Genomic DNA, 27,849 nt, shown 5'->3' with positions numbered 1-27,849 from the left:
TTTGACGTTTTTTTCTATAGTGCTCTATATCTTTGAGTATGCATTTAAAACTATTCTTTGGACCAAAGTTTAATCCACTTTGAAAAACGCAAGCATTCAAAAAAATATTTTTCAAAAATGAAAATCAAAAATGACAATACATTCTATAAAAATATATAAAACTGGATATTCAAAGAGCAGAAACTGACTGTTTAAAAACCAAAAACTGCATGAAAAAATGATAACCTAGCTGTTTAAAAAACCAACAACTACAATAATCAAAACCTAGTTGCTTGAAAGACAGGGCCGGTTTAAGGATTTTGTTTTGTATATGCGAGATCAAGGTTTGGCGCCCCTTATTATAAAAAAAAGTGTAGTCATTTAAAACTCTTAAAAGTATTTTTAGGGTTTAATACTTTTTTTAAGTTTTTAAATAATAAGATGAGTATATTTGTATGTGATTGTTTCTTAAAAATTAAATGAACAATCAAATATATTTTAGTAGAGCAGGTTATTTAAATAAACCAATATTTTTTCTTGACAGTTGTAATAAAAAAATCAAAATACAATGGTATGTGTTTTCGGTAAATTGTGCATACTTATTAAAATCCCTAGAGTACATTGCAAACATAATATCTTATTAAATGTTTACCATACATTACTTAAAAACTGAATACATAATTGAAAGCGCCGTAAAATTAATTTTCAAACAAAGAAATTGACAAAAAGGTATATTAAAAAATATATATATATTTTTAATAATTTTCAATTTAGAAAAACTTCTTTCTCCACTGGCCACTGATACGGGGAGGGTAAGCAAAATTCTCAGTGCTACATACACACTGGGAAAGATGTCAATCAAGCGTTTTTTTGTAATATAAGACAGTGTTGTTTTGGGACAGCTATCGTTTGGCAACATTGGAACAAAAATAACAATTTCACAAAACAGTTCCTTTCCATTTATGTCACTCTTGCCATTAGCTGTCAAAATGGATTGCAGGTTTTTGCACTTTTCTTTAATTGCATGTTTCACATTTGTCTATTTTTTTCAAGTTATAGAGGAATTCGAAATGTTTGCTGTGATTTTCCATCAGTTCAAATCTTTCCGACAATGAATAGCTTTGAAACTAATTGAAAGTGTTAAGTATTTTTTGGAAAACTTGAGATCAGAAAATGGACTGAATAACGTTATTACAGATGTATTACAGAAACTAGCCGAAAAACTGGACATCGATCCAAAAAAAAAAACATTAGCTACGCCAGCACGGCGCCCCAGAAAAGCTGGCGCCCTATGCGACCGCATAATTTGCATAGCCCTTGCACTGGCCCTGTTGAAAGACCAAAAACTGAAAAAGTTAAAATCAAGTTTGCTTAAAAAAACCAAATATTGGCTCTTCTAGTATATAAAATGGCTATTCAAAAATCATTAACTGGCTATTCAAATTTTAGAAAAAGGCTAGCCGTACAAAGCTAAATAACTATTTATTAAGCAAAACCAAAAATGAAACTACTAGAAAATGGACTTTATAGTATTTTTTTCATATCTGATTTTATTAAATAGTCTGTGGATCTCACTTACTGCAAAATCTCACTTATTTGTTAATTGGTCCATCCATGTTTACTAAAAGCCCAGTAACTATAGACCTGGGTTGGTTTGCAATAATCATTCTTGTACAGAATCTTCTGTGGTTGCTAAATCCCCCATAACTTTCTTTTTAAATATGACCATCAAGGTATACTTATCATTATGGCACATAATTTTGGTTTAAGAATTAGAAAGATCTAATTTTGAACCCAAAGACCTTCTTTGTGACAATAATTTGCCATAGATAGATTTAGGAGTTTTTATTTGTAAAATAGCATTATCTTTGATTTTATTTTTGTATATAAGGAAAGAAGCAACCTTGAAAATCATTATCTTTTAAAAATGCAAAATCTCACTTATTTGTTCATTGGTCCATCCACATTTACTAAAATTATCTTCCCTAGGATACAATATTAACTCAATTAAAATCAAAATCAAACTTTATTTTAAATATAAAAGCTGCATACTTGAATTCTTCAAACCTGCTCAGCTTTAGCAAACAGGTATATTATTGCTCCAGGAACAAGTACTCTATATATACAATTATTGTACTAAACAACAAAAAGTATATTGTAAATAACATATAGTTTAATGTGACATGCACATATTGAAAGTTATTCTGCACAGATAGATAATTTTTTATGCAATTTTTTTATTACATTCTTTTTTTTATTACATTCTTTTTTTATTACAAATTTATTTGTATAGGTTTGGTTTATATGAATTTTAAAGCTTTACTCTAGTTTCATTGTAAGAACAAGCTTATGCACCATAAAGGTCATGAGCTTGGTCATTGGATAATAGATCAAGCATATCAATATTATATGAATTTCCTTAAAAAAAGTTTTACAAATTGAAATCTATATGGATTCATATAAAAATAATTTAACTTCAATTTAACTCATTTTAACTAAAAAATAACATTAGAAACATCTCTATCAATAACAACTTCAAATTTAGCTCTGTAATAAATTTTATACCTTCATTCTCAAACCAACAAATAATTTAATTTAAACAACAATCTATCAGTATTTTTACTTTTATCTTGTCCACCAGCTTTGAAAAGATTTTGTCTGTAACTACAAAACTAAAATATAGAAAATTATTTATATTAAATAAAGTAGACTTAATTACTAATAGGAACTGTGACTATGAACAATTTATTGACAAGTATTTTAATTGTCAACAAATTGATTAATTGTTTATTACAAGTTTTGAAAAATAAAACATAACCAGAAGAAAATGACTAAGTTTTGCAAAATAAAACTTAACCAGAAGAAATTGACTCAAGTAATTGAGATGATGCAATCTCTTTCAATTTATCTGAAGTAAACTTTTGGATTGCTTTACTAATCCACAAACTTAAAATAACCCTAAATAAATATACATAATTAAGTAGATTAAAAAACTAAAATAACTCTGCCAACAACACCTTCTTTTTAAAGGATATTACTTGAAATATCTTTAAAAAAGGTTTATATATATATATATATATATATATATATATATATATATATATATATATATATATATATATATATATATATATATATATATATATACATACATAAATGTTTCATTTAAGACAAATAAAATATTGCATATACTTGCGCATGAATTGCAAACAGCATATCCTTCTCCAAATAGTTCTCCATAAGTATGCAAGCCACGAAGCTTTTTGTCGCAAAGGACATATTATATAGCTACAGAAGACATCTCTATATATATATATATATATATATATATATGTTTCTACTAAAAGTGTCTAGTCGTATTTATAAGTAGCTAAAAGGTTTAGGAACTTTCTTTATCCTCCTAATAACTTCAAATAGATAAATTCTAAATTCAGGCCTTCAAGGCTAGCTACAAATATTTCACTGCCTCCGTTTAAAAAAAAAAGGCTTTTTATAATTGAAAATATCACGGCGTGTGAAGTAAAAAAGACGATGTAGCATTTATACATACAAGTAACCTTTCAATACCGCAATGTATCAATTCTATGCAGCAACGTAACATTTCTATACCAAAAATGGAGCAAATCTATTACGGACTTTCACAGAGCGCGGTTTCAGTGTATGACTTTTCCGTAGGGGATAAATAAACAAAATGGCGACTTTGTTTAGGGTGTTTTTAAAAGCGTTTTTTGTTGTTTTAACTTTTGCAAATGACTTTGCTAGTCTAATATTAGATAATTGTTAATAAAATAAAAAGTATTAAAAAAGAATTAACACCATGAAGTGGTTTTGTTCTTCATCTTTATGCTACAATAACGTTAAAACAAAAAAAGAAGATGGAACTAAAATAAAGTATTATTCACTACCAAAAAATGAAAATCTTCAAATACAATATCAAAAGATCTTAAAAACTAAAGGCATGAATTGGAAGAACGGAAACATCTGTTGTGAACACTGGAGTTCAAGAAAAAGGGAACACTTAAACTCATTACCCGATGTTGTTGTCCTACCATCTCAGTATATTATTCATAAAAATAAATATAATAAATGTTTTATTCGATTTAAACGACTTAAAGAACCAACGCCTTTTGATAAACAAAAATTGAATTCGTATAAAAAAAAATTAGATATTGTTAACAACCTAATTCATCAAGATACTCCTTCTATTATCATGCATTCATGTCGGAAATCTACTAAAAGAATAATTTCAAAATATGTTCCTAAATTTAAGCGTTGTCCTTCAAAATTGCAGCTAAATTCTATGTTATCTAGTTCATTAAAAAACAATAAATCATTAAAAGAACAACTTGAAAAAGCTAATGTAAAAATCAAGCGACTAGAAAATGAAAATAAAACCTTACAAATAAAAGTAAAATTTCTCCAAAAATCTAAAAATAAATTACTAAAAGAAGTCGAAAGTAACAAAAAAATATTTTCATTATCAACAAAATTATCATATCATAATATTATAACAGATAATAAACCTTCATCATTTAAATACCTTTGTGGTTTATCCATTGAAAAGTTTAATATTTTATTTGATGTTACTAGTCCATATTTACATGCTATTGAATATCAAGATTGTAAAGGCACTGGTAATCAAGCTTTAGATAAAAGAACTGAATTATTTTCAGTTTTAACTATTTGTCGTCATGCATTACACTTGGGAGTTATGGCACATATGTTATCAGTTTCTGAAACCACAGTTAATAGAATTTTTGTTGCATTGATAGTATTTTTAGAAACACTATTTGATGAAGTTGATCTTCATCCTGATGATGGATATTTATTAAAAAGAATGCCAGAAATATTTGTCAAGACTGGATATGGTCTAACTGATATGATTATAGACTGCACCAAATTTAAATTTCAACAAGCATCTAATTTTGATTTAAACACTCTTATGTTTTCACATTACAAAAACACGCAAACAGGAAAAGCATTGATTGGCATTTCACCTCATGGAAGTGGTCTTTTGTTCAGTGATATTTATCCAGGTTCAATATCAAATAGTGCAATAACAGAAAAAACTGGTGTGTTAAGTTGGCTTTCCCCTGAACATGAATTAATGGCTGATCGAGGTTTCGCGGTCCAAGATTACTGTTCGATGAAAGGTGTTTATTTAAACCGACCAGCACAAAAAAATTTGGATAAGTTTTCACATGGGGATGTTTCAACAAATTTTTCTGTGCTTGTTAAAATATTTTTATTATAGTTATTTTAGGAGTATCATTTTCTTTAGTAGATTTTGTATTAGTAATTTCCAAAAGTACATACTATATTATTTTTAGGAATAGTATAAATTGTTCTTTCCATTACACGATTAATATTATATTTTATTGTGGTTAACTTTTTAGTATCTGGAAAAGTAAGGTTAGCGTTATAAGTTTAATTTTCTTTAACATAATCATGATCCATCAAGCAATATACAGCCATTTTTGTGAAGCGATAATTAAGGTGGTCAAAAAGTGATGAAGACTTTACACTTAATTTAGATAAAACTTTGTAACAATGCGATTCAAAAGGAATTTGTGTATCTTTTATTTTAGACTTTATATTAAGTTTCATTTTAACAATATCCTTTTTGAATTTTGAATTTTCAGGGTCTGCAACAATAATTTTTTCCTCATGTACGTTTTTATTATTATTTTTTTGAACCAAAACGTGCTGAAGTAAGTTTAATTTGACGAAGTGGAATCATGGGTATTGAGCCTTTTTTACTCCGACATTGCCATTTTTGAAGTTGTTCGGTACAAGTAAGGGATAATATTTTTTCTTTTATTTCATAAAAGTGCTTTAAAAATAATAACAATGCAAATACATGACAACATAGTCCACTGACCCCAACAGGACATTCACAATAAGCTTTTTGTGGAAAGTTGTTTTTAAATAAAATTACAGCAGGACGAATTTGTTCTCCATAAGATTTTTTTATAAGTCCTCTAACAAACAACGTATCAGGTAAACTAAAATCTGGTAAAGCTTTAACAGTCACAATTTTTCTGCTTGTTAAAATAATATATCCTTTTTGTTGCTGTCCCAAACTGCCTTCTCTTTTATTTGAAGTATACTTTTTAAACATAGATGAAGTTATATAAGGATACAATGAATCGTCACTAGTCTAAGGAGCAGTTAAAGGCAGGATATTTGTAGGATCCAAGAAAGTTTTAAATACAAAAATTCTTTCTGCCTTTCTTTTTAATTTTTCAGTTAGGGATGGATACAGTTTAAATTTATTGATTCTGATATGTAAGTCATTTAAAGTGCCACTTGTTGATAAGCCATGGTCTGTTAGCCATTTTATACAATCTTTTTTTTTAAGTAAAGTATCATCCATTGTATTTTAATTTCAAAAAACAGATATTAAATGTTATAATTACGAATTCATTTATCCCCTATGAAGATTTCACCGAAATCTCATACGCCGAAACCACCCCTTATGAAAGTCCTGCCCCTAATTAAAAGTGGCGAATTTATGCCAAAATGTAGCATTGCTATCAATTTTTGTGGCAAATCTACGCATCAGTCTGATCATCATCATCATCATCATCATCATCATCATCATCATCATCATCATCATCATCATCATCATCATCATCATCATTATCATCAACTTCACTAGCTATTATCATGAATGCTGTTTCTAGCTATTTTTATTTTTTTGAGGCAAAAAAAGTTCATTACAATTAGCGAAGTGCATCTTCTGAATAAGCATTCAATAAACATGTTCTGACGTAAATAGTCACTAAATAGTTATTCATTATATAGTAGAATTTAATTAAAACATGTTTCTAAAAACTTTTCAAGCTACATAAATAAATTAATAGCTTAATTTTACATTTCTACAAGTTATAAATCAAATTTTGTCAAATCGACAAGATTATGATAACTTTTGTCTGTCAATATTTTTGTCGATACGTAATAATATAAAATTAACAAGAGCTTTTGACATTGAAGCGGTTTCTGTTTCAGAAAAAGTTTAATTTAACAAATGTTTTTCTGTCCATTCCTTTACCCATGGTATTTATCGAGTGTCTGATACTCTTTTTCTAGCAGCATCAGCTGTGCTTTTCAATAAAACATTCATTTTTTTCATTTCTTCTTTTGTAAATGGAGCTAAAACCTCCTCGAGATCGCCTCTTTTTTTCATTTTTCTATAAAAATCTTTGGATTCTTCTTTACTGTCGCTTAAACTTAAAGCTAATAGCATACAAGTAGTTAATCGCTTGTTAACAATCTCTTTCATTTCTTCGTCCTCGTCTTCGTCATCTTCTTCATCATCGCTATCATCATCATCAACAACTACATTATGCTTCTTTTTTGTTTTTGGGCTCGGCATCGCTGTAATTGGACGCCGTGGTTCTCCTTTAATGTCACTTATTTGGTCCAATATTTCTCGCAGCTTGAGAACGTAGTCTGTGTTTTCCGGGTCATTTTTCCCTTGCTCACGGAGTTTAACAACTGCTTCTTCAATTGCATCTATTGGAGAGCTCTCGACGGGTTTAGCTGCGGCTTTAGATTTCCGAACCATTTTAAAATTAGGTTGTTGTTTTTAAAAAGATAATCTATAACAAAAGAAATTATGGCTACGAATAAAAGAAAATAAGTTGACGGCCATTAACCTCAAAAAGATTGATTTACAAATGTATATTTCTGGTTGATGATGAACAAAAAATATTTCAACTTCAAGTTTTTTATATTTATATGATTTAAAGTTTTATATATTTTTCTTAATCTCCTTATTGTTTCCTACTTATTTCTATTTTTACTAGAAATCTAATATTTACTAGAAACCTGATTTTTTTTTATAGAAACCTGATTTTTACTAGAAACCTAATAATTACTAGAAACCTGATTTGCTTTTTGTCCTTGAGTTGATAACACTGCACGATACTGCAAGAATGAAATATGTTTATTAGCAACTATTTATTAGTAAAAAGATTTTAATAATGCTTTGTCGCTAAGAGATTGTTGAATGCAAATATAACCGTGAATGGTGTGCTTCAACTGAGTATAAATTATTGATTTCTTTTTTGCTTCCGGTTGAAAGTGTAGTTACATACTGATTACCCACTCAAATTTATAAATTTCTTACCATGGTAACTGTGTTACGTTCAGACTTGTTAAAGACTTTTATGTGAGTTTATAAGTGTCCGTGTACACACGCACACACACGCACGCACACGTACACATATAATAGTCTTTAACAAATCTGAACGTAACACAGTTACTATACATACATACATACATACATACATACATACATACATACATACATACATACATACATACATACATACATACATACATACATACATACATACATACATACATACATACATACATACATACATACATACATACATACATACATACATACATACATACATACATACATGCATACATACACACATGTATGTATTGTTTCTGCACTATATATATATATATATATATATATATATATATATATATATATATATATATATATATATATATATATATATATTTAGAAGTTTTATGGATTTCTATTTGCATTTAACTCGCTATTTTTATCGGATCTTCTTTTTTTGTGTGGAACGAATGTAAATCCTCAAGAAAAAACTACAAAAGAGGTTTCATCTCGAAGTCTGTAAACGAAAGACGGTTGGCAAGTTTTTAAGCGTTCTTTACTAAAGCTCATTAAAATTTTAGAAATGTTCAATTTTTAAAATAAAATATATGAGAATTTTAACGTCTGTTTTGTATCACACTTAATCATAGGCCCGCTAGAAAAATAACTAGAGGGGGGTAAAATAGACACTATAACTAAGCAGCAGGTTTGGAACGTAACAAGGATTTCCAAACAATTTTTTTTTCAAACCTTTTTTACCATTTATGGAATATATATATATATATATATAAATTACTACTATATAATAACTACGCTTTCTCAAAAAAGACAATATAATAATAATAATAATAATAATGATGATAATAATAATAATAATAATAATAATAATAATAATAATAATAATAATAATAATAATAATAATAATAATAATAATAATAATAATAATAATAATAATAATAATAATAATAATAATAATAATAATAATAATAATAATAATAATAATAATAATAATAATAATAATAATAATAATAATAATAATAATAATAATAATAATAGTAATAATTGCAGCAAGTGACTTCGCAGTGTTCTTAAGGAGAAGCTATTTTTCCGGCGGAAGATAATTCTCAAAAATTTCCCCATAAAAACTTTAAGAAGGCTTTTTAGTTTAAAGTATAAAATATGAAATTTGAGTAAAATGTGACTGTAAAATCAAACTTTCATTGATCAATTAAACCTTTTTTACTACTAAACATCCAAAATAGTTATCAAGATATTCTTAAGAAGTATCAGCGTATACCATGTTGCCAAGATATACTTACGCAGTAAAAGTTTATAATATTTTGCAGCACTGGCCAAACCCAGAGATTGTTAAAGAAGAATAATTTTTGTATGATGTGTGTACAATCACAATCTGCTGGAAAAAACTTATTCCAAAGTAAGCAAATACCGGCTGAATTTATTGCCGAAAGACTGATAAAAATGATGAAGAGAACCCATTCTTTCATAACAATTCTAGATCGCATGGATAAAAAAGAAAATTGGTTTGCAAAAACTAGGCATTGATCAAAAATGAACTATCCTGGGAAGTACTCATTCATCCACCAAACTCACCAAATCAAATATTTACAGATACCGATATTTACACTCGCCGCAAAGCGCGCTTTTTAACAAAAGCCAAAAATCGAGGATTAAGTGAATAACACCAATTGATAAATTTTTATAAAAAAACATTTTTGTATATTCTAGGCATTGATAGCAAGTGAAAAATAACAATAATGAATATATTATTGATTTATATTTTCTTTTATTTGTTTGAGAAATTTATTAAAAGGATAAATTATTCCAGAAACTTTCGAACCGAGCCATTAGGCTTTTCCAAATTTAAAACCATCGCCTTCTGCTTTGTTTTGGAAGCCTCTGAAGAATGTATAATTATTACATAGATAATTTTAAAAGACTTTATTATATATGTTATTTATATGTATGAATGCGTTGTCGAAGATGTCAAATTTTTCTCTTATAGATATTGCGGAGAATATTCTTTTCTCATAAAAAATAAAACTTCGCATCACCATAACAACAATTTAAATGAACACCTCCATCATGGGAACGCTTTGATTTTTAACATATTTAAAAATGGATTTTTAAATAATTAGTGTAATGCGATTGTACACATCGCCTCCAACCTTATGTTCCAGCTTGTAAAATAATTTGATAACAGATTAAAGGGAAAAAAAAATCTTATACAGACTGATTATTGACAACTTTGTTAAAAATATGTAGTTATGTAAAGTTATATATAGCTAGCTATATATATATATTTAATTAAATATTATATATAGATATCTAGCTTGCTAAGAAACTATACATATTCATTGATAATTTGTTATATCTAAGTTAAATGTAAGAATAGTATGTATGTATAATTTTTTTGTTTTATCTTATCAAATAAATTTGTACATGCTCATTTTATGTATTTGTCTTTACATACTTTTACAGTTAAATGGTATAAATAAAGGTTTATACATCCATGTAATCAGCTTTTGAAAATAATTAAACTTTACATGAACCGTTGAATGTTATGGTTGTTTCATTATTTTTTTATAATGATAAGCAGTACAAATGGGGTATGTAGTGTCAAGATTTCTGACCTTAGTCAGAGTTATAAAAGCATGATACCTAGTGTTCTAGATTTTGAAAGACCACATAGTTTTCAGGATTCTATTAGTAATGATGGAATTGATACAGAATCAAAAAGAGTTGCATTTTTGGAAAAAGTTCAAGAATCTTTGAAGCGAACAGGTGGCAGATTAGTTTATGATAAACCTTTAGATTTAATTTATATACTTAACCAAGCACTTAGTGATGAACTACCATCTACCAGATGCACAGCCATGACAATTTTAATTGATGCAATCCCACTCTATGGAATGGATCTTGATAGTCATTTAAAATTGCTATTCCCTGGACTCCTTGAGAACTTAGTTAATCGCAATCCACCAGTTAAAAGATGTGCACTTCAAGTGTTACATTTGTATTTTAAACGAAATACAGATAAATCTCTTATTATTGACAATTTGGTATGCCATGGTTTTACAAACAGCAACAAAGTTTTGCGCAATGAAATATTCTTAACTATTCCTGCGTTGGTCCGTTCTGGTTTTAATAAAAAACACTTAAAAGAATTATTTATTTCTGTTTTAAGAATTTTGCCACACATTGATGATGCAGATTCTAAGCTGCCTGTTTTACTCTGTCTTGAACACATGAAAGATTGCATTGGTGAAGACTTTACCAGTTTCTTAGCATCATTGGAAAAAAATTTAATTGATGCATATCAAAGCGTAATGCTAAAAACAAGCTTCTCTAGAAAAGAGAAAGTAAAGTTGTTAGTTGCAGAAAATTCACCTCAAAGTTTTAAAGAAAATTCTCAAGTTGATAAAAAGGAAGTTTCTAGTGATCTTCTTTTTGGATTCCTTCCACGCCCAATTATAGATAAGTTGAATAATCGTAATAATATGCAAGAATGCTCAGATGCTTGTAATGATTTTATCAAGTACCTTGCTTCTGCAGATATTATTTTGGTTCAAAGCAATGCAAAATCAATTTTAGACATTATAAATATACTTCTTGAGGAGTCTAATTTGGTTGTTGCTTTACCTGCACTTACACTCTTACATAAGACAATCACAATAATTGGTCATAGTTTAAAAGAACATTTAGATATTTTATTAAGTCTCTTGCTTAAAAAGATGAATGATCCAAGAGTTGTACTAAGAAAACTAAACTTATGTATTGGTTTAACAATCATGCATAATTCCTCACCAGACATCTTTCTACAAACAATTATACCTCATCTATCTAATAGAAACACAAGAATAAGAGAGGAGATATTAAATATGATAATTGCAGCTTTACTTACTTTTCCTGCAACACATTTTAATTTGAAGCAGTTGTCATCGCAAGTAACATTTTGTTTACTGGATAAAAAAAAAAGGGTGCGTCATGCATGTTTAGAATGTTTGGCAGTCCTTGCTCAATGTCTTGGTGCAGGTCATTTAAAACCCTTAGTTTTAGCTGTAGATAATCTTGAATCACAGTTTGAAGGGGTTTTAGCTGCTGTCCAAGCACGTTTACGACGATCACAACTACCAAGTATAAATGAAGAAGGAATTGTTCAGTATGCTTTAGTCATAGATGCAAACATGGATAAAGGGAGTTATCTTTCACCAGATGTTGCATGGATTCTTTCTGGAACTGTTATGAATAGTAGTGATAACTCTGAGAGTTCATTTCATAGACATTTAAGTGCTGGGAAAAAAAAGCTGCCTTGGCAAAATGATACTCAAGAAATAAATCCTCAGTTTGTTGCAAGAAATACTGCTGTGCGTAGTGCTCCTGTTTATAAGGTATTGAAATATTTTATTGAGATGTTCATTAAAAATAAAAATAAGGTTTTTAAAGTAAATGTGTGAATCATATCTTCCAAACCTTTTTTTTTGGAGTGAAGTAATGTTGATAATATTTTATAGTAATTTTTTCATAATAGGTTTCTAATGAAGCTATTTCTAATGAATATAAAATATCTGATACTTTGAATGATGGAAATGTAAGACTTGGTGAAAAAACTCAAGTATTACGCAATGAATCTGATACTGATCATGCTTTCTCTCGATCAGAATCAAGCAGTTCTTATTTTGAAATGTACAAAACAAAAATGAAGCAGATAAAAGCTGCAGGTTTGCAAGCTGATGTCAATGCTCTTCAAAGTGTTCTGCCCAACACAAGTCGTTCTAATGTACACTCACCTGGACTGTCGAAAAATAACCTGAAAGCTGATCCCTACTTAAGATCATCTTTTGTTACAAGTCCAACTCCTTTATCACCAATTAATTTTGGAGCATCGCTATCACCTTTAAGTTTTCTATCTACTGGAAAAATTCAAGCATTTTCTGATAGGCAAGGTAACGTTTTATGGTTATTCATTTTATAAAGTACAAATTTTGTTTTCTTTTTTGAAATGAAAGAAATAAAAAAGTCTTATCTTTTAAAGCTAGTGATTTCTGCTGATAAAAATAATTTAATTAGCAAAAAATCACAGTTACAATGACATTACCATTATTATTTTATTATACAGAATGTGCTAGTTTTTAAATTTAAACTACCCTTAATTATTTAAATATCTTTTGAAAAATAGCTAATACCTTTTGAATAATATCTAAATTTTGTTTTTGCTTTTGAGTAGATTTATGGATTTTATCATTAGTAGTGTCATACCTAACTGTTTAGTGATGTCATACCTAAAGGTTTAGTATTGTCATATCTAAAGGTTTAGTGGTGTCATACCTGAATGTTTATGATACATAAGCATTTAGGTATGACACCACTAAACCTTTAGATATGCATAACATCAATTGCAGTTACTTATTTTCCTTCTATTCACTCTCCATTAACATTTAGAAATCTGTTTTCTGATTGAAAAGATGTGGATTGTATAGCTTCCACACAGGATTGATGTATTTGTTAAAATTTATAACATGTAATGCATATTTTTATTAACATAAATCTATTTCTTATATATTTTAATTTCAGAACATGATCAACATATCCCTGTGAAACCTACTTTAGCTCGATCTGCATCAAGTAAAAGGCACAATATGTGTGTCTCTTTAAAAAATGAGGTATGTTCTTTTTTTGCTAAAAAATATTTAGTTTGTTCTAAAAATGAAATTCTATTATTAATATAGTTTATCTTTATCATTAGTTTTGCTATAGAGACCAAAGCCTTAGTTTTCTTATTTCCAATATAATGAAAGATTTAGGGTTTGTCTAAGTATTTTTAAGTAAAGTATTTTTAATTTTGATTAGTTTAAAACCCATAATTTTTATCCCTAGTATTCATTATATTGTTTATCATGCTACACTTTTTCAGAGACCAATAGAAGTAAAATTCATGCTTCATTTATTCTAATTAATAATCATAAGTTTGTGAGAATTTTTTTGTTGTTGTTGTTGTCTTTTTTTGGATATACATGTTTACATATCTATTTTAGTATTTCCAGTTGTTTTTACAAATAAATTTATAACCTTTAATTTTTGTTTGACATATATAGGACTTTGTTCAACTTGAAGACCTTGCTCACACATTACCAAAATGCAATCAGTTGCGTCGGTAAATTGAGTTTTTTTCTTTTTTGCAGAAAGTTTACATTTTATATACAATACATATCTTTGTGAACATATTTTCTTTAATGATAATTTTTTATGTTTATTGATATTTTTTTTTTGTTTATTGTATAAATATTAGGGTGGTCCAATAAACAATGTAAAAAAAACAAAACACATTTTCCACAAGTTTAAAGTTGTTCTATCTCTTGTGAAGAGCTTACGGTAAAAATTAGAAGCATTTAGGAATACTATTAGAGGTCAATAAGATCAGTAACAATCTTCACTATTTTTAAATGCTGTAATTTTGCTAAACTATCAGTTACAAGCAGGAATGGGGGGTCCAAGAGTTAAAGGTTTTTGGAAGAGTTGGAGTTGAGATTCAAAAAACACTACAAACTACTGACTCTTTTTTTCAATTCCAAATTTAAACAAATCAGAATGATGGAAGAGCAAACAACTCAAATGTTATGTTGTTTGTTCTTACATTCCTTCTTTAAATTATTGTTAACAAAAATGTACAGTTCCTACTGTACATGGATTCCAATATAGCAGCAAGTTTTGTTAATTAGAATGACAGCTGTTTGAAATGCCACAATCATCTAGTAATTTGTATAATTCTATTAACAAAAGTATTAAGTTTTTCTTATTTAATTGTATACAGCGTAAAGTGAAATGATCATGAATTTAACACAGCAAGTTTCTGTTCATGATTTAGTTAGCAGTGCCCAGTAAGGTATCAACTATAAAATGCAACAAAGTAAAAAAAGTTTGCAATATCAAGACTTGGCTGCTCAAGTAAGGAAGTTACCTAAATATCTGGTAATCAGACAACAAGAAAAAATAGAGTAATCCTAGTAAATTAAAAATCCTTTCTCTTTATTACTCCACTTCAATTTAATTCCACAAATTTAAATTTGAAATTAGATCAATAGTTTGTATAAAATAACTGTATCAGACTTGTATGTGTGCACTTGACTAATACAGATAAGGTAATATTCTTGAAGATTGTTAAATTTATGTATCATTAAAATTACTATTAGAAATAATGGCAAATGTTTACTATTTTTTTTCTAGATTTTTGACTTAAAATTTTTTCAATACTAACGCATTAACTGGTGCAAAACCAAAAAAATGTTGGGAGTTGAGTTGGGAGTCAGGAGTTAAGAGTCTGTTTTTTCATTCTGACTCCCCTTCATGCTAAAGTCATTATAACTATCATGATGTGTAAATGAAAGTTAAAAATTAATAACTTATTACACCAATAATAAGTAATATGCAGCAATATAAAAAATATTGAAAAGTATTTGCTACCTGACAGTGATTGCTATTGAGAATGTTGTTTTTAATAGCAATTAAAAAGACAAGAGACAGCAAGTCTATTTTTAGTAAAGCCTAATTTGGAAGCATAAATTATCATATGTAACATAAATTATGCTTTTTTATTAGAGTCAAGTATCATATATTAGTGATAAGTAAATTATTGGATTTATTTCTTATTACAACTTTTTTTTAAGAAAATGTTGTTAAACAATCGAGTTAAAGATAGTATTACTAAAAATGTTAAAAAACCAGGTGGTTCCTCCAGAACATATCTTTGTATTTATAAAATTTATCTATGATTTTTATATTCTTAAAAACTTCTAAATTTTTAACCGAGATTAGAGTGTGTAAGAAAAAAGTTAGAGTTTGTTAAATTTGATTTAGAGTTTCTGTTGGCAGCATGGACTCTCCTTTCCCTTTGCGTCCCACTATACATCGAACTCCATCAGGGCGGTTGACAGGAAAAAGCGCCTTAGAATCTCAACATCCTAGTGAATCATCAAATCTTCAAACAATGAAGAAGCTAAGCATCTCTTCACCAGTTGTTTCAGCTAATAATTGTACTAATACTCAACCAATAACATCAGAACAACTGTTTTCTTTATTTGAAGGAAATATAAAATCTCCTCTTATTAAAACACCAAGAGCAAGAGTTATGAAGTCTCCTATAGTTAATGACTTCTCTTCAATTTCACAACGAATTTTTAATTGGAAAACTGAAGGTGAAGCTGTGGCCTCTTCTGAAAAATCTCATTTTGAAAACCAAATTAATGTTTCACCCAGAATGCAAAAGTTCTCTAAGTCTGGCCAAGATGCTGCAATGACTGTCAAAGATCCTAGTTTGGCTGCAGATAACCATTCCTATGAAATGATGCATTTAAGTGATGATAATAACAATACCACCATAAGCTCTACATTAAATGAGATTGCTGTTAGACCAAAAAGCAAGGACCTTTTAAAGAGAGAAAGAGAGTTAAAAAAGTTTAAAAAACAACAAAAAAACATACAACAACAAGAATCAAAAATGCATGAGGAAGTAAGATTATGGAAAGAGAGTGAGAGCCAGAGAAAAGAAGAAGATAAGAACTACAATAAGCTGGAAGATATTAAGCAAAGTTATGTTGTTAAAAAGGTTGGTAAAAGCAAAAGTCAGGGATACTCAGTCAGTAAAGAAAAAAATGATTGCAATGATTTCTCTTCAGAGGTAAATGACTCAGATAAAATTTATACTCATTATGAAAATTCACCTATGGTACAGTTAAATGGTGGTGGGAATGATGAGCACAATGATTTAAGTTTTCGTTTAAATATTCCATCACCCACTTCAGATAAGAATAAAACTTTTGGTAAGAGTTTTTGCCTTTTATTTACATGCCCATAAACAAAGTTAATAAGTTGGTTTATATACTTAGCATAAGTTATAAAAAATAAAAAAGCTTAACCTAAAATTGCAGTTTAAAATAAGATAAATATACAATTGAGTTGCATGTTCACCATATGCTATATGTTTCTTTGTCAATATAATAGGAATTGCCACACAAACAAAAATCACGCCTAGAAAACCTCTACAGGCAATCGAAAGCTCTTCTGTAGTAACGCAAAAAAATCATCAAAGGTAATTTAAAATTTTTATATATTTTTTGGGATAGTCAATGCTTAGTACTCAGTACTATACACTTTTTCACTGTTTCTATGTCAGCTATGTCAGGAATAGTAAAATAATAAATCTACATCTACTCTAATTGATTTTCTATGATCTTTGTAGTCACTCACCAGTTGATTCAAAGAATTTTACAGAAGCTGATAGTTTGGTAAACAGTGAATGTTCAGTAGCAAATGCTTTGCAGCTACTGAGAAGTGGTCAAGAAGATTGGTATTTTTTTTGTTAGATTTTTTGACAAGAAATTTTTATCTTTATAAACTTTTAAAACCTTCTCAAGATTGCAAATGGTAATGCATGTTTCTTGTTGATATTTGGCAGAATAGGTCAGGTAGCTATTTTAGACAAATCCTATGTAAAAAAATCAAGTAGTTAGTTTGACCTTTCAATCTGTTTTTATGTTACTTATGGAAATGTTTTATTAACTTAAATCTGAGCCAAAAAAATCAATAAAACTTAGTAGATATTTTCATTTAATCCTTATATAACACAGGCCAGCAATTTGAAACTTTTTTAACAATTTTACCTGATTCATATATTTTAAGCTGTGCTTAGTCCAAATAATAAAAGTCATTTTATTCACCATTTTTTCACATTTGAATATACAATTAAAAATTATTTTTTAATATAAAATCTGTTCATTTTAAAATGTTAAAACATACAGTAAATCAAAATTAAATAAGATTGACAGAAGTAATAAATAAAACCACAATATTGCTTTTTGTTTTCTCACTTGCTCCTCTTTGTTGCTTACAGCTAAGTTTTAAAGTTTTTTCATATAGTCTATTTCCTCTATTTTAAGTACAATCAAGCTCATATTCTGAGAGTAGCTGATACACAAAAAATTATGCCAGACACAGTTTCTGCACTCAAAAGTACATAAGATTCAGCTGCATTTGTTTAAAAATTTTTTACAAAATATTTTTTGCTGGCCTGTGTAGTCTATTTTATTAAAAAATTTTTCACAAAAATCTTTTATTTACATAAGGGAGAACAAATGCGAAGGGATAGCTATTATTTGTCAGCTTTTAAAAAGTCAACAAGATGCAGTGCATGGGCAATTTCATGCCATTGTAGAAGCTGTTTTGAATGAGGTATAGAAAATGAGTTACTATTTTGCTTTTAAATTTTACTTTTTTACAAGAAACAAACAAAAAATAATTTGTTATTTTATGTCACTAAGTTTACAAAATGGGATACTTTTGTATTTGTTATTTAAGATGATAATCCATAAAATGTTTTTCAGCTTGGTGAATCTATTTCTTATGTTTCTTCCTTGCATAAGATCTTTCAGCAAACAAAAATGGCAACAATAAAGCAGTTTACAAAAGTTAAGCAAGAGCATTATATTACGCAGAAGTTAAAATTTTTCTAAACTCACCTTGTTTGTGTGTCTTCTGTTGCTTTTTTTTCTTAGCAAACCAACTTGTATTTGGATATCAGAGAACCTGCCATATACTAATGTTAAAGTATCTTAAAACAATTTTACATTTTGCAATTATGTTGATTGCAGTTTTTCAGAAAAAAGTTGCACCACCAATAGCAAGCTGTAGTGTGTGGTTAACACAGTGACCATTTGCCATGCATGTCAATTTAACACTTTTAGAAATATTCGTTATGAACCATTATTACATAAAACCGCTTTTTGTTTAGGCTCCATTTTTAGTGTGCATCAAATATCTGAAGTGAAATAAAATCACTTTGCATTTTTTCCCTGAAGTCAAGCCTAATATTTGAAATCAAGTCCAGCAGAACTTTGTAACTAAAACAGTAATAGCTTGGAGCTGGTAATTTGGTGCTAAGTACTTTGTTAGCCTAACAAATCTTTAGTCCTCTACCATTGTTAAAATTTCTGCAATCAGCTTTGTAATAAATCTTTAATTTAATTGTTTTTTTACATGCTTAGGATGTTTAGGTAAAAACTTGTTGAAATTGAGATTTCAGATAAGCAAAGAGTTAAATATCTGGTCTTACCACACCTGTAGGGACATTGCTTATGGTTGTGCTAAAGTAAAGATCTGCAAAATGTTCCTTTTTCAGATCTTGAATGAGCTCTGCCTCCTGTTGCATAAATGCTCTAGTTTCAACAAGTAACTTGGCAATGACGAATGTCTTACTAAAAGTGCAAAACTTTTGTGGAAAGCAATAAATTGCTCATTAATTGTGCAAGTTCAATAACTAGCAGGTCATTTGATTCCTTTACTCAGGAAAAAATAGTTGATTTTGTTATGTTATAACATTGAGATTTGAAATTTTTTGTTATTAAAAGCAGTACAGTAATTACTAACTTACAAATATCTTTAAAATCTGTAAACTTATTTAAACAATTTTTAAATGTTTATTTTAGGCTGTTGCAACTTTTATGCACTAAACACTTATGTTTTCTAATTTTTTAACCTTTGAATAAGATGATCTCTATCTGAATAGTCCCTATCTGACTCTAAACACTTACAAAAGGAAAAAGCAAACTACCCAAGGAAGTCTCACCAAATGAGACGTGTTAGTTTTCTATTTACTGGTAATCCAAATTGCTATCACAAATTTTCTTTTTCATTTATGTCTTTTGATGGCCTACTGTATGGAAAATAAATCCTCTTTTTCTTTTTTTAATGAGGCAGCAAGATGTCTTTATTATGTCTTTGTACATACTATGTTTTTGTGTCCATTATGTCTATATATTGTTTTTAATCCATGTCACCTTCAATGAGGTGAATTGACTGGTTTGAACATCAACTAAAATATACCCATGCAATCATGCTTCCTTCACTGCGTTTCACAGTCAACAATTGATATGTTCGATTTAATTGTTGACCTGAAGGACAACTAATATACCAAATTTCATCTGATCTTCATAGCATAAACTTTGATTTATTGCTTTAGAGAAATTTTCTCCACTTTTCAACATATTAGAACAATTTAGCCTTTGTTTAGTTGTGTCTGCACTGCATTTCATTTAACAACTTAAAGGCATTTTAGAGTTATGGCGCTCTTTCTCAGATCAGCTGTGGATAATTTAGCGTGTTGTCTCTTCTCATTTTGTAATAATTCTTGGTTTTCTTGATCACTCGTTGTTTTTAACATTCCCCTCAGAAGTCTCTTTAATATTCAACAACAATGTGGATTTTCTTTCACATTAAACTTTGTTATAAAAGTTTTGTTTGCCAAGAACTTTTTTGCCTTGAAGAGCTTTTTATAGAAGAAGTAAACTCTTCTTGTTTGCCAAAATAATTAGTTTACTTTTAATTAGATATTTTTAGTTAACTGTTTTAAAAATAATCAAACACTTCTTTACATTTATTTCTTCAAATATTTTTAAATAAATGTTTATATCTTTGTTAATTCTCATATTCCTTAATTTAAAGAAAAAATATTTCTGAAAATATGATTTGAAATTAAAAAGGAATTCTTACGAAAAAGCAGTAAAGTAGTTATTTAACAAATAGTTTTAAAACATTTGCAAAAATATGTTATTTGTTATAAATATTTTTGAAAAACAACTGTAACAACTCAGAAAATGTTAATAATAGTGCTTGTAATCTTCTGTGAATATTTCAGTGGAATCAGACAAAAAGTTTTATTTAAAGAAAAATTCTAATTAAGCTGTTTTTTTGTGATTTTACTTTGCATCAAAAAATCTTACTTTACTAATGAAAATTGCCAAAAAAAAAAATGAAAAAGCCTTTATTGCTGATTGTTTTTATAAACAGTTGCACTATTTTGTGTATAATTTTTCTCTTTTGTTTTTTGTGTTTTTAGGTAAAAAATCTTCGCTCTCAAGTTACTCGTGCAGCTCTAGGTTGTGTGGCTGAAATTTTTGAGTATATACCAAAAATGGCTGAACAAGTGTGTATTTTAGTTTCAAGAGTTTTAGTAACATTTATTTAGTGATGTAAAAGTGCCTTTCTGTAATCTTTTTAAATTTCCATTATCTTTTTAAATTGCCAGGAAATAGAGATTATATTAAAAGTTATTCTTCTGAAAGCTGCAGACACAAATCAGTTCATTCGCCAAGATGTAGATGTAGCAATGGCAAATTTAGTTTTAAATGTTAACCCATCTAAGGCAATTTCTGCTATAATAGCAGTTGGTAGCAGGTAATTATTCTTCATTACTAATAAAGTCTGATCAATACTTCACCAAAAAGATTAATATTTTCTTTTTAACTTTTTTACTTTGTAAAGTTTATTTCACATCATAACAAAAAGAAAAAGTTGTTCAACTAAAAAGTTTATCCTCAAGTTTATTCACAATTTTTTATTGATATGTTTTTTTGGAAATACTGTTAAATTCCCCTACTTGTCCAAGTGTCTTTACAAAGTGAGACCTTTTGTGCAAGAGTAGACTTTACCAAATGCTTCTAGAGAAGCAGTTTCCATTATTTACAAAGTGAGATCTTTTGTGCAAGAGTAGACTTTACCAAATACTTTTAGAGAAGCAGTTTTCATTACTTGATGCTCACAAAAAACTAATGCCATTCATTTTTTTTAATGATCTTTATAACAATTTTGAATTTGTTTTTATTATATGAAAAGATATTCTGAAATCAATGATACAACTGTTTGAAATTGAAATCTGATGTAGCTAATAAAAACTGAACTTCAACAACTGAAATTGAACCAAATTGAAACCAACTGAGACCAAACCATACAGTTTTTGGTTCCTGTAATATTTTGACTCAAGTTCAAAATGCTTATTGAGGATAAGTCCTTATAAGAATCTTTGCTTTTACTTGGGGTCTGCGTTCTGATTGAGTTTGATCGCTTTTTATTGCAAATTCCGAGTTATTACAAAACTGAAAGCTAATGGATAATCTTTGTTTGATAATGCCAGGAAGTTTTTTCTAATATTTTAGTATGATGAAACAAAGGTGCATGGAGTATTATTTTTTATAATTGTTTATTAAGATTAGTATAAAATGAAATGATAATGATTGATTAAAAGTTGTACTGTAGGCAGTATTGAGGTAAATTGAATCAAAAACAGTGACTTTTTGGTTGAACATAATGAAATTCAGCACCTTTAATCATTAATTACTCGAAGACTACTTAACAGATTTTTCTAATTTTTTGCACAATGAAGCACAAGTGTTGTTGTTTTATTGTATTGGTATTAAAAAGTGGTTATCATTGTTATTGTTTTAAAATGAGTAAACAAATATTAAATCAAGAAAAAGGTTTTGAAATTTTTTTACTGAGTTCTCCTTTGTCTCAAGTTGGCATTTCAAAATTGACCAGTGTTGTTTGATTTTCAGTTGGATTTATTTTGCAACAATAAAAAAAAACTCCATCTGTTGAAAGAAAAGCAGGAAGATGAGAAAGAAAGGGTTTAAAGATATATATATATGTGTGTGTGTAAGTGTGTATGTGTGTATGTATATATATATACAATATATAATACAGCAATCATCATACGGTTGATTATTACCATATTTTATATATATATATATATGTATATAAAGCAAAATCAATCATTTGCTCCACAAAGACAAATTTATTTCATAATTGTATCAGATTTAAATATAGAAGAATGCTTAAAGAAACATCTTTTGCTGTTAATTACAAAGCATATAATATGTCCACAATACTTTGGCTTGATTTGACTATAATCTACTGCTCCAAGAAGTCATTAGAATAGTACAAAAAAAAAAAATGATGGCAAATTAGTATTTTAGGAAACAAATCTTTCAAATTATCCTGAGCAAGTTATTGGCCAATTGTAAAAAGAATTTTATTGAATAGCAGGAAATTAGTGACAGATGAGGAAAGTTTAAAAAAAAAGTGGATTGCAGTGATCCAGGAGGTGAGGAAGATCCAGGAGGGTGATGTCAAGTACTTGATAAAAATTTTTATTCTTAAAGGAGAATCTGTTAAGTAGTTTTTGAAAAATTAATGATTATAAAGATTATAAAAGATTATAATGATTACAAAGAGTGCTGAATTTTGTGTTCAACTGACATTAAAAGTATACTATATTTATACTGGTGTATAAGTTGAGACTTTAAGCTGTTTAGAATGAATAAAATATGTTCCTTAAGAATGCAAGTAGACAAAAATATTTATCTGGGGAACATACATCTTGACTTATACATCATTTATAAAACAGTAAATAACTCTTTTCAGTTAAAAATAAGAGGTTGACAAATCAATTTACACACCAGTGTATACAGTAAGATAAATATAAGAAAAAATCATGTATTAAAACTCACAAGACACATTAAGACAAGTTAGTCATTTGTTTTGTTTAAATAATGCAAATCCAACAGAAACGATTTTTTGATATTTTCTATACCAAATATAAAAAATGATGAAAAAAAAAAAACAGTGGAGTGCGTCTGTTTAGTGTGTGCGTGAGTTTAATATTTATATTAGGCACAATGACTAACTGATTTACTGTATCCCAATTTACTGAACCCTAAAGCATAATAATTTTACTTCAAATTTTCTGCCATGTGGCTGTTTGCTATAAAAGGGGAGATAACACTTTTAAATAATTAAAAAAAACATAATCCTAATATTAAACTTTAAATTTGTAGATTTTACTGTAAGCTACATAACAAAATTTTGCTGTAAGCAACATAACAAAATTCGTAAAAGTTTTCAAAATTTGCTTTTGGTAGGAAAAAAATGATAATTACCTGGAAAATGTGAGACTTGAAGATTCCTAAAACAAAGCAGTAAAAATAAAGAGGATTAACATAGATTACTGTCCATAATTTTTCAAATAGCATAAAGATTAAGAAAAAAATTTAAGTAATAAGTATTTAAACATACTCTTCAAATAAATATTGATAAATCTCATGATTATCAAGACCAATCTTCATGATTATCAAGACCAATCTTCATGTTTAGGTTTAATGATGGTAAGAAGCATAGATATTTTAATATTCCATTGTTTTCTATTTCAAAAAGTTTAGTTGTTGTATAGTTTTGCTTGAGAAAGTTACGATAATAGTTTTAAGTTGATTTTATGAGAAAAATAGTTATACATAATGGAAAGAAAAATATTAAATGGGACAAACTACAAAAAAACTTTCTGCTTCAATGGTGTGAAATTTTTTTTGCAGTTTGTAGAGAAGAACAGAAACTGGAAGTTTGGTAAATCAGAAATGACCAGAATGTAACCAAATTGCATCAGTTACTGAAGATAAAACAATGGCTACGACTAGTATAAGAATTAGACTACTAACTGTTCCCAAAAGGATCCCATATAAATGACAGCAATAAAAAGGGGATTCATTTTAGCAGGGGGTTGGGGTTGGTGATAATATAGCTACAAGTAAAGAACTTTTTCAGCTCCAAAATAAGAACAAAAGACTACAATTGAAAAAGATGTGGTAAAAATTTAAAAATAAGCAGTATAAAATAGGCTTTCAAAAATTGAAAAGTTTGTTATGCAGAATGCTGCAAATATGTAGTGCTAATAAAGGTAGCTTTGTAGAAGAGATCAATTATAATTTTTTTTTTTTTCATATAACCATAACTTTTAAGTTTTTTAATTTTGTAGGTAAAACATTTGTAAATAAAAGATTGAAAACTTTGAAAAGTTATTCAACTAGATACAGATTCTAGTGAATTTTTATATAAAATGGTGATATCTGCAAGAGAATAATACTTCTGTTTTTTTATAAAATGTCCCTAATTCTGTGTGTCCTCACTTCCCCTATGTTAGTTTTGATAATTTGTAGAGTCTTTTAAATTTTTATGTCATTTTTTCTATTTCATATATATTTCTTTACAGCCATCGAAATGGTCAAATTCGCAAAGTATGTGCAAAAGCCATTGCTGACATTGCTGAGAAAATTGGTTCTTCTAGAATATTGTCTATGCACAAAGACATTCTTACTGTTTCTGCCAAGTTAGCAACTGATTCCCAACAAGATTCTCGATATCATGGAAGGCGCATTTTAAATCTTTTACTTGACTATCCAGATTTAGATAAGATTGTTAAAGATCTTCCAACAGCAAGTGTTAGAGCAGTGCAGGAAATCATTGATAATCTACGACAAAAGGTGCCTTCTTTTTTTCATCTTGTTATTGCCGTGTCTACTTATGAGTATGAATAATTTAGAATAAATTTCTAAAGTTGTAAAATTTCATCTGTTAGGGTTTAGGAGAACCTCCCTCAGGGTCTGCCACTACTCGGTTTTTACAAAATTCTTCAGGAATATCTCCAAGAAAAAGCAGTAGAGTGCAGTCGGGCGATCATATTCAAGATGATATATCCAAGTAAATAATTTACAAAAGTGTTTACATTTCTATATTCTTCTTTTTTAAATCTGTTTGATTTCAATCATACTTTATTTACAATGCTTTAAAATAGTTAAAACTTGTTTATAGACCAACGCAAAGGAGAAGGAAAACTAGTCTGAGAGAAAATGTTAGTGTAAGTTATTTAAAGGTCTTAATTATGATGATTCATAATTTATTTGTCATATGATGACTCATATTTGTTAAAATTTGTTGAATTTAAACTTTATATCATTTATCAATGTTATTTTCATTTTACTCACACAAACATCTCATAAGATTTGAATGTTAATTCTACAAAACCTATTAGGCTGGGCAAGTCATTGATTTGGAATCTTTAAAAAAACTAGAATCAACAAATTGGAGTGAACGATATGCTGGATTAGATGATTTTTACAACTTAGTGTCTATGAGCCCATCAGCTGTTTCTGCTCAGGCTGTTAAGGTACACTTCAAAAGTTTAAAATTAAAACAAGTTCATTGAGCATATTTTACTTTGTGATAGATTACTGATATAAGAATCTTTTAAATTTAGAATATTTTACAATAAACATCATTTTACAATTCAGGTATTTGACAAGTTTTCACCAAGATTGTGTGATTCCAATAGCAAAGTAAGATTCTTTTGTTAAAATTTTAAGTTAAAAACTTTAAGCCTGAAAATGCATCAGAAAAAAAAAAGTTCATTCCTTGTAAATAAAAAATGGTTTTTGACGTTAGCATTTGGTTTTAGGTAAGTCTTTATGCCCTTCATACCTTGAATCGATGCATCCCAATCTTACGTAATGGCATTTCACCTGCAGCAACAATTCTCATTGAGAATTTGAAAGTTTTGCTGGCATCTAAGAATGATGCCATCTTAAGTGCTGCCAAAGATTGCATGATTACTCTTACAAAACTAGTTGGTAATTCGATTTTTAATAAATTTTTTAGCGTTTTTAAGTTTGTCTTTGAAAAGAATTTTTTTTTAACAAGTTATATTTTTCAAAGATGACAGAATATATTTATAAGATGACAAAATATTTGTAAGATGACAGATGATATTGCTGTAAACTTCGTCATTGTTTTTAGATAATAATTATCTGGTATTGCCCCTAGCTACAGCAGTTCAATACTCTAATACTCGCAACAGGGCCGAATTAACTGATCGGTTAAATGGTGTGTGTTTTTTTACTATTAAGTGTAATTTATGATCTGTTTCTATGTAGGAGGGACAGAAAGAGGCTAGTAAATTATATTTTATATTTGTAGTAAGTTTTTTGCCTTTTTTTTTTGCCTAAAGACATCATTCCAACAGTGTTTGCACGTAAACCTGGCACTATACATCGAGTAATTCTTCCAGTATTTTGGAAGTTGCTTGCAATGCCTTATTGTAATGAATCATCTCCTGGTCATATCTCAATGCATGAGGTACTAGTTAGACTCTGTCGCACACTACACGATTGTATCGGCGAAGAGCTTCTAAGTGAAGCGGCCTCAAAAGAGCCTGTAGTTTTGCAGCAAATTAAAGAGTTGCTGGGATAGATGTTAAAGATTTGCTGTGTTGGTCCCTGGCAATTGATTAGTAAAGTACGAAAGCAGTAAAACCTCTACATTGATATGCTCTTTCTCAAATTAGCACTACTCGAAGTAGTTTTTATCAGAATCCAATCACAATGGGCAAAGAAACAGAAAAAATCAAATCATTTTTTCACTTGTTAGGTGATTGTAGATTGGAAAAACTTTATTGTAAATAAGCTTATGTTTATAGCTGTTTTATAATTTTTTTACAAATGTTTCTTAAAGCAAACTATTAATTTATTTAATATATTGGTCAAAAAAAAAAATAGTAGCGGGTCTATGAAATGAATTATGCAATAGTTAATATATTCGTAGTAATGACTTTAATTTGATAGTAATCTATTTATCTTTTGTGTTCCTAAAAAAGTTCTGCGTTTTTATGCGACACGTTGATGAATACCTTGCATGATGTTTTCTGCAGCTTTTCAATAATAAATAACGACTTGTTTTTCAACGTATTTATCTTTTTTCTGCTTGTTTGCTCCTTGTTTTCGTTTTCGGAAGAATCTTTTTCATAATTTGTTTGCTTCTTTTTCTTTTCTTTTCTTCAAAGTTAAATGTTTCAATGTACAAATTTGAATTAGAAGAATTCATTTATCTAAGATATTTGTGTCTTTTTGTTTTAAAAATTTGTTTTAAAGGTCATCAACCCTATATTCACCACGTGTGCAATATTTTCAAACTCGTCATCAACCCTATACACTATTCACCACGTGTGCAATATTTTCAAAATCGCATGCGTCTTAAAAGCGAACTGTTTATTCTCA

The 27,849-nt window shown here is 28.4% G+C and overlaps 3 protein-coding genes and 1 long non-coding RNA gene across 6 annotated transcripts in view; 3 read left to right on the top strand and 1 right to left on the bottom strand.

Annotated features, from left to right (window-relative positions):
* Positions 1 to 27,849, top strand: part of LOC149889369 (uncharacterized) — a 98,649-nt gene that overhangs the window by 6,620 nt on the left and 64,180 nt on the right. The gene's annotated exons all lie outside the window — the stretch shown is intronic.
* Positions 3,657 to 5,401, top strand: LOC149889374 (uncharacterized). The gene has a single exon (XM_090085043.1). The coding sequence runs from the start codon at positions 3,797 to 3,799 to the stop codon at positions 5,231 to 5,233; it is 1,437 nt and encodes a 478-aa protein (XP_089941169.1). The 5' UTR covers positions 3,657 to 3,796; the 3' UTR covers positions 5,234 to 5,401.
* On the bottom strand, positions 6,705 to 7,957 carry LOC149889373 (uncharacterized). The gene is made up of 2 exons (XM_090086425.1): positions 7,870 to 7,957; positions 6,705 to 7,583 (listed from the first exon to the last, which is right to left on the bottom strand). The coding sequence occupies exon 2, from the start codon at positions 7,547 to 7,549 to the stop codon at positions 7,043 to 7,045; it is 507 nt and encodes a 168-aa protein (XP_089942551.1). The 5' UTR covers positions 7,550 to 7,583; positions 7,870 to 7,957; the 3' UTR covers positions 6,705 to 7,042.
* LOC145182587 (TOG array regulator of axonemal microtubules protein 1-like) lies at positions 10,493 to 27,684 on the top strand. Of its 3 annotated transcripts, none has more exons than XM_090084208.1 (18): positions 10,493 to 12,537; positions 12,678 to 13,092; positions 13,721 to 13,809; positions 14,242 to 14,300; positions 16,001 to 16,962; positions 17,144 to 17,231; positions 17,382 to 17,489; positions 18,265 to 18,370; positions 21,033 to 21,119; positions 21,222 to 21,370; positions 25,014 to 25,284; positions 25,380 to 25,501; positions 25,613 to 25,658; positions 25,833 to 25,967; positions 26,092 to 26,136; positions 26,256 to 26,427; positions 26,594 to 26,680; positions 26,805 to 27,684. In XM_090084208.1, exons 1-18 carry the CDS (start codon positions 10,705 to 10,707, stop codon positions 27,044 to 27,046), a joined length of 5,016 nt encoding a protein of 1,671 aa, XP_089940334.1. In that variant the 5' UTR covers positions 10,493 to 10,704; the 3' UTR covers positions 27,047 to 27,684. The 3 variants fall into 3 exon arrangements, with proteins under 3 accessions (XP_089940334.1, XP_089940335.1, XP_089940332.1); XM_090084206.1 differs by having other exon boundaries at positions 10,589 to 12,537; positions 25,613 to 25,652; XM_090084209.1 differs by lacking the exons at positions 21,033 to 21,119; positions 21,222 to 21,370; positions 25,014 to 25,284; ... (5 more) ...; positions 26,594 to 26,680; positions 26,805 to 27,684 and adding an exon at positions 18,523 to 20,953.

The sequence above is a fragment of the Hydra viridissima genome, unplaced genomic scaffold, assembly GCF_058129835.1.
Source record: "Hydra viridissima isolate aposymbiotic clone 2 unplaced genomic scaffold, HvirCarnegie_v1 scaffold_4, whole genome shotgun sequence".
In the NCBI taxonomy this organism is placed as follows: Eukaryota; Metazoa; Cnidaria; class Hydrozoa; order Anthoathecata; family Hydridae; genus Hydra; species Hydra viridissima.
This window is presented reverse-complemented; position numbering and strand designations above follow the sequence as displayed.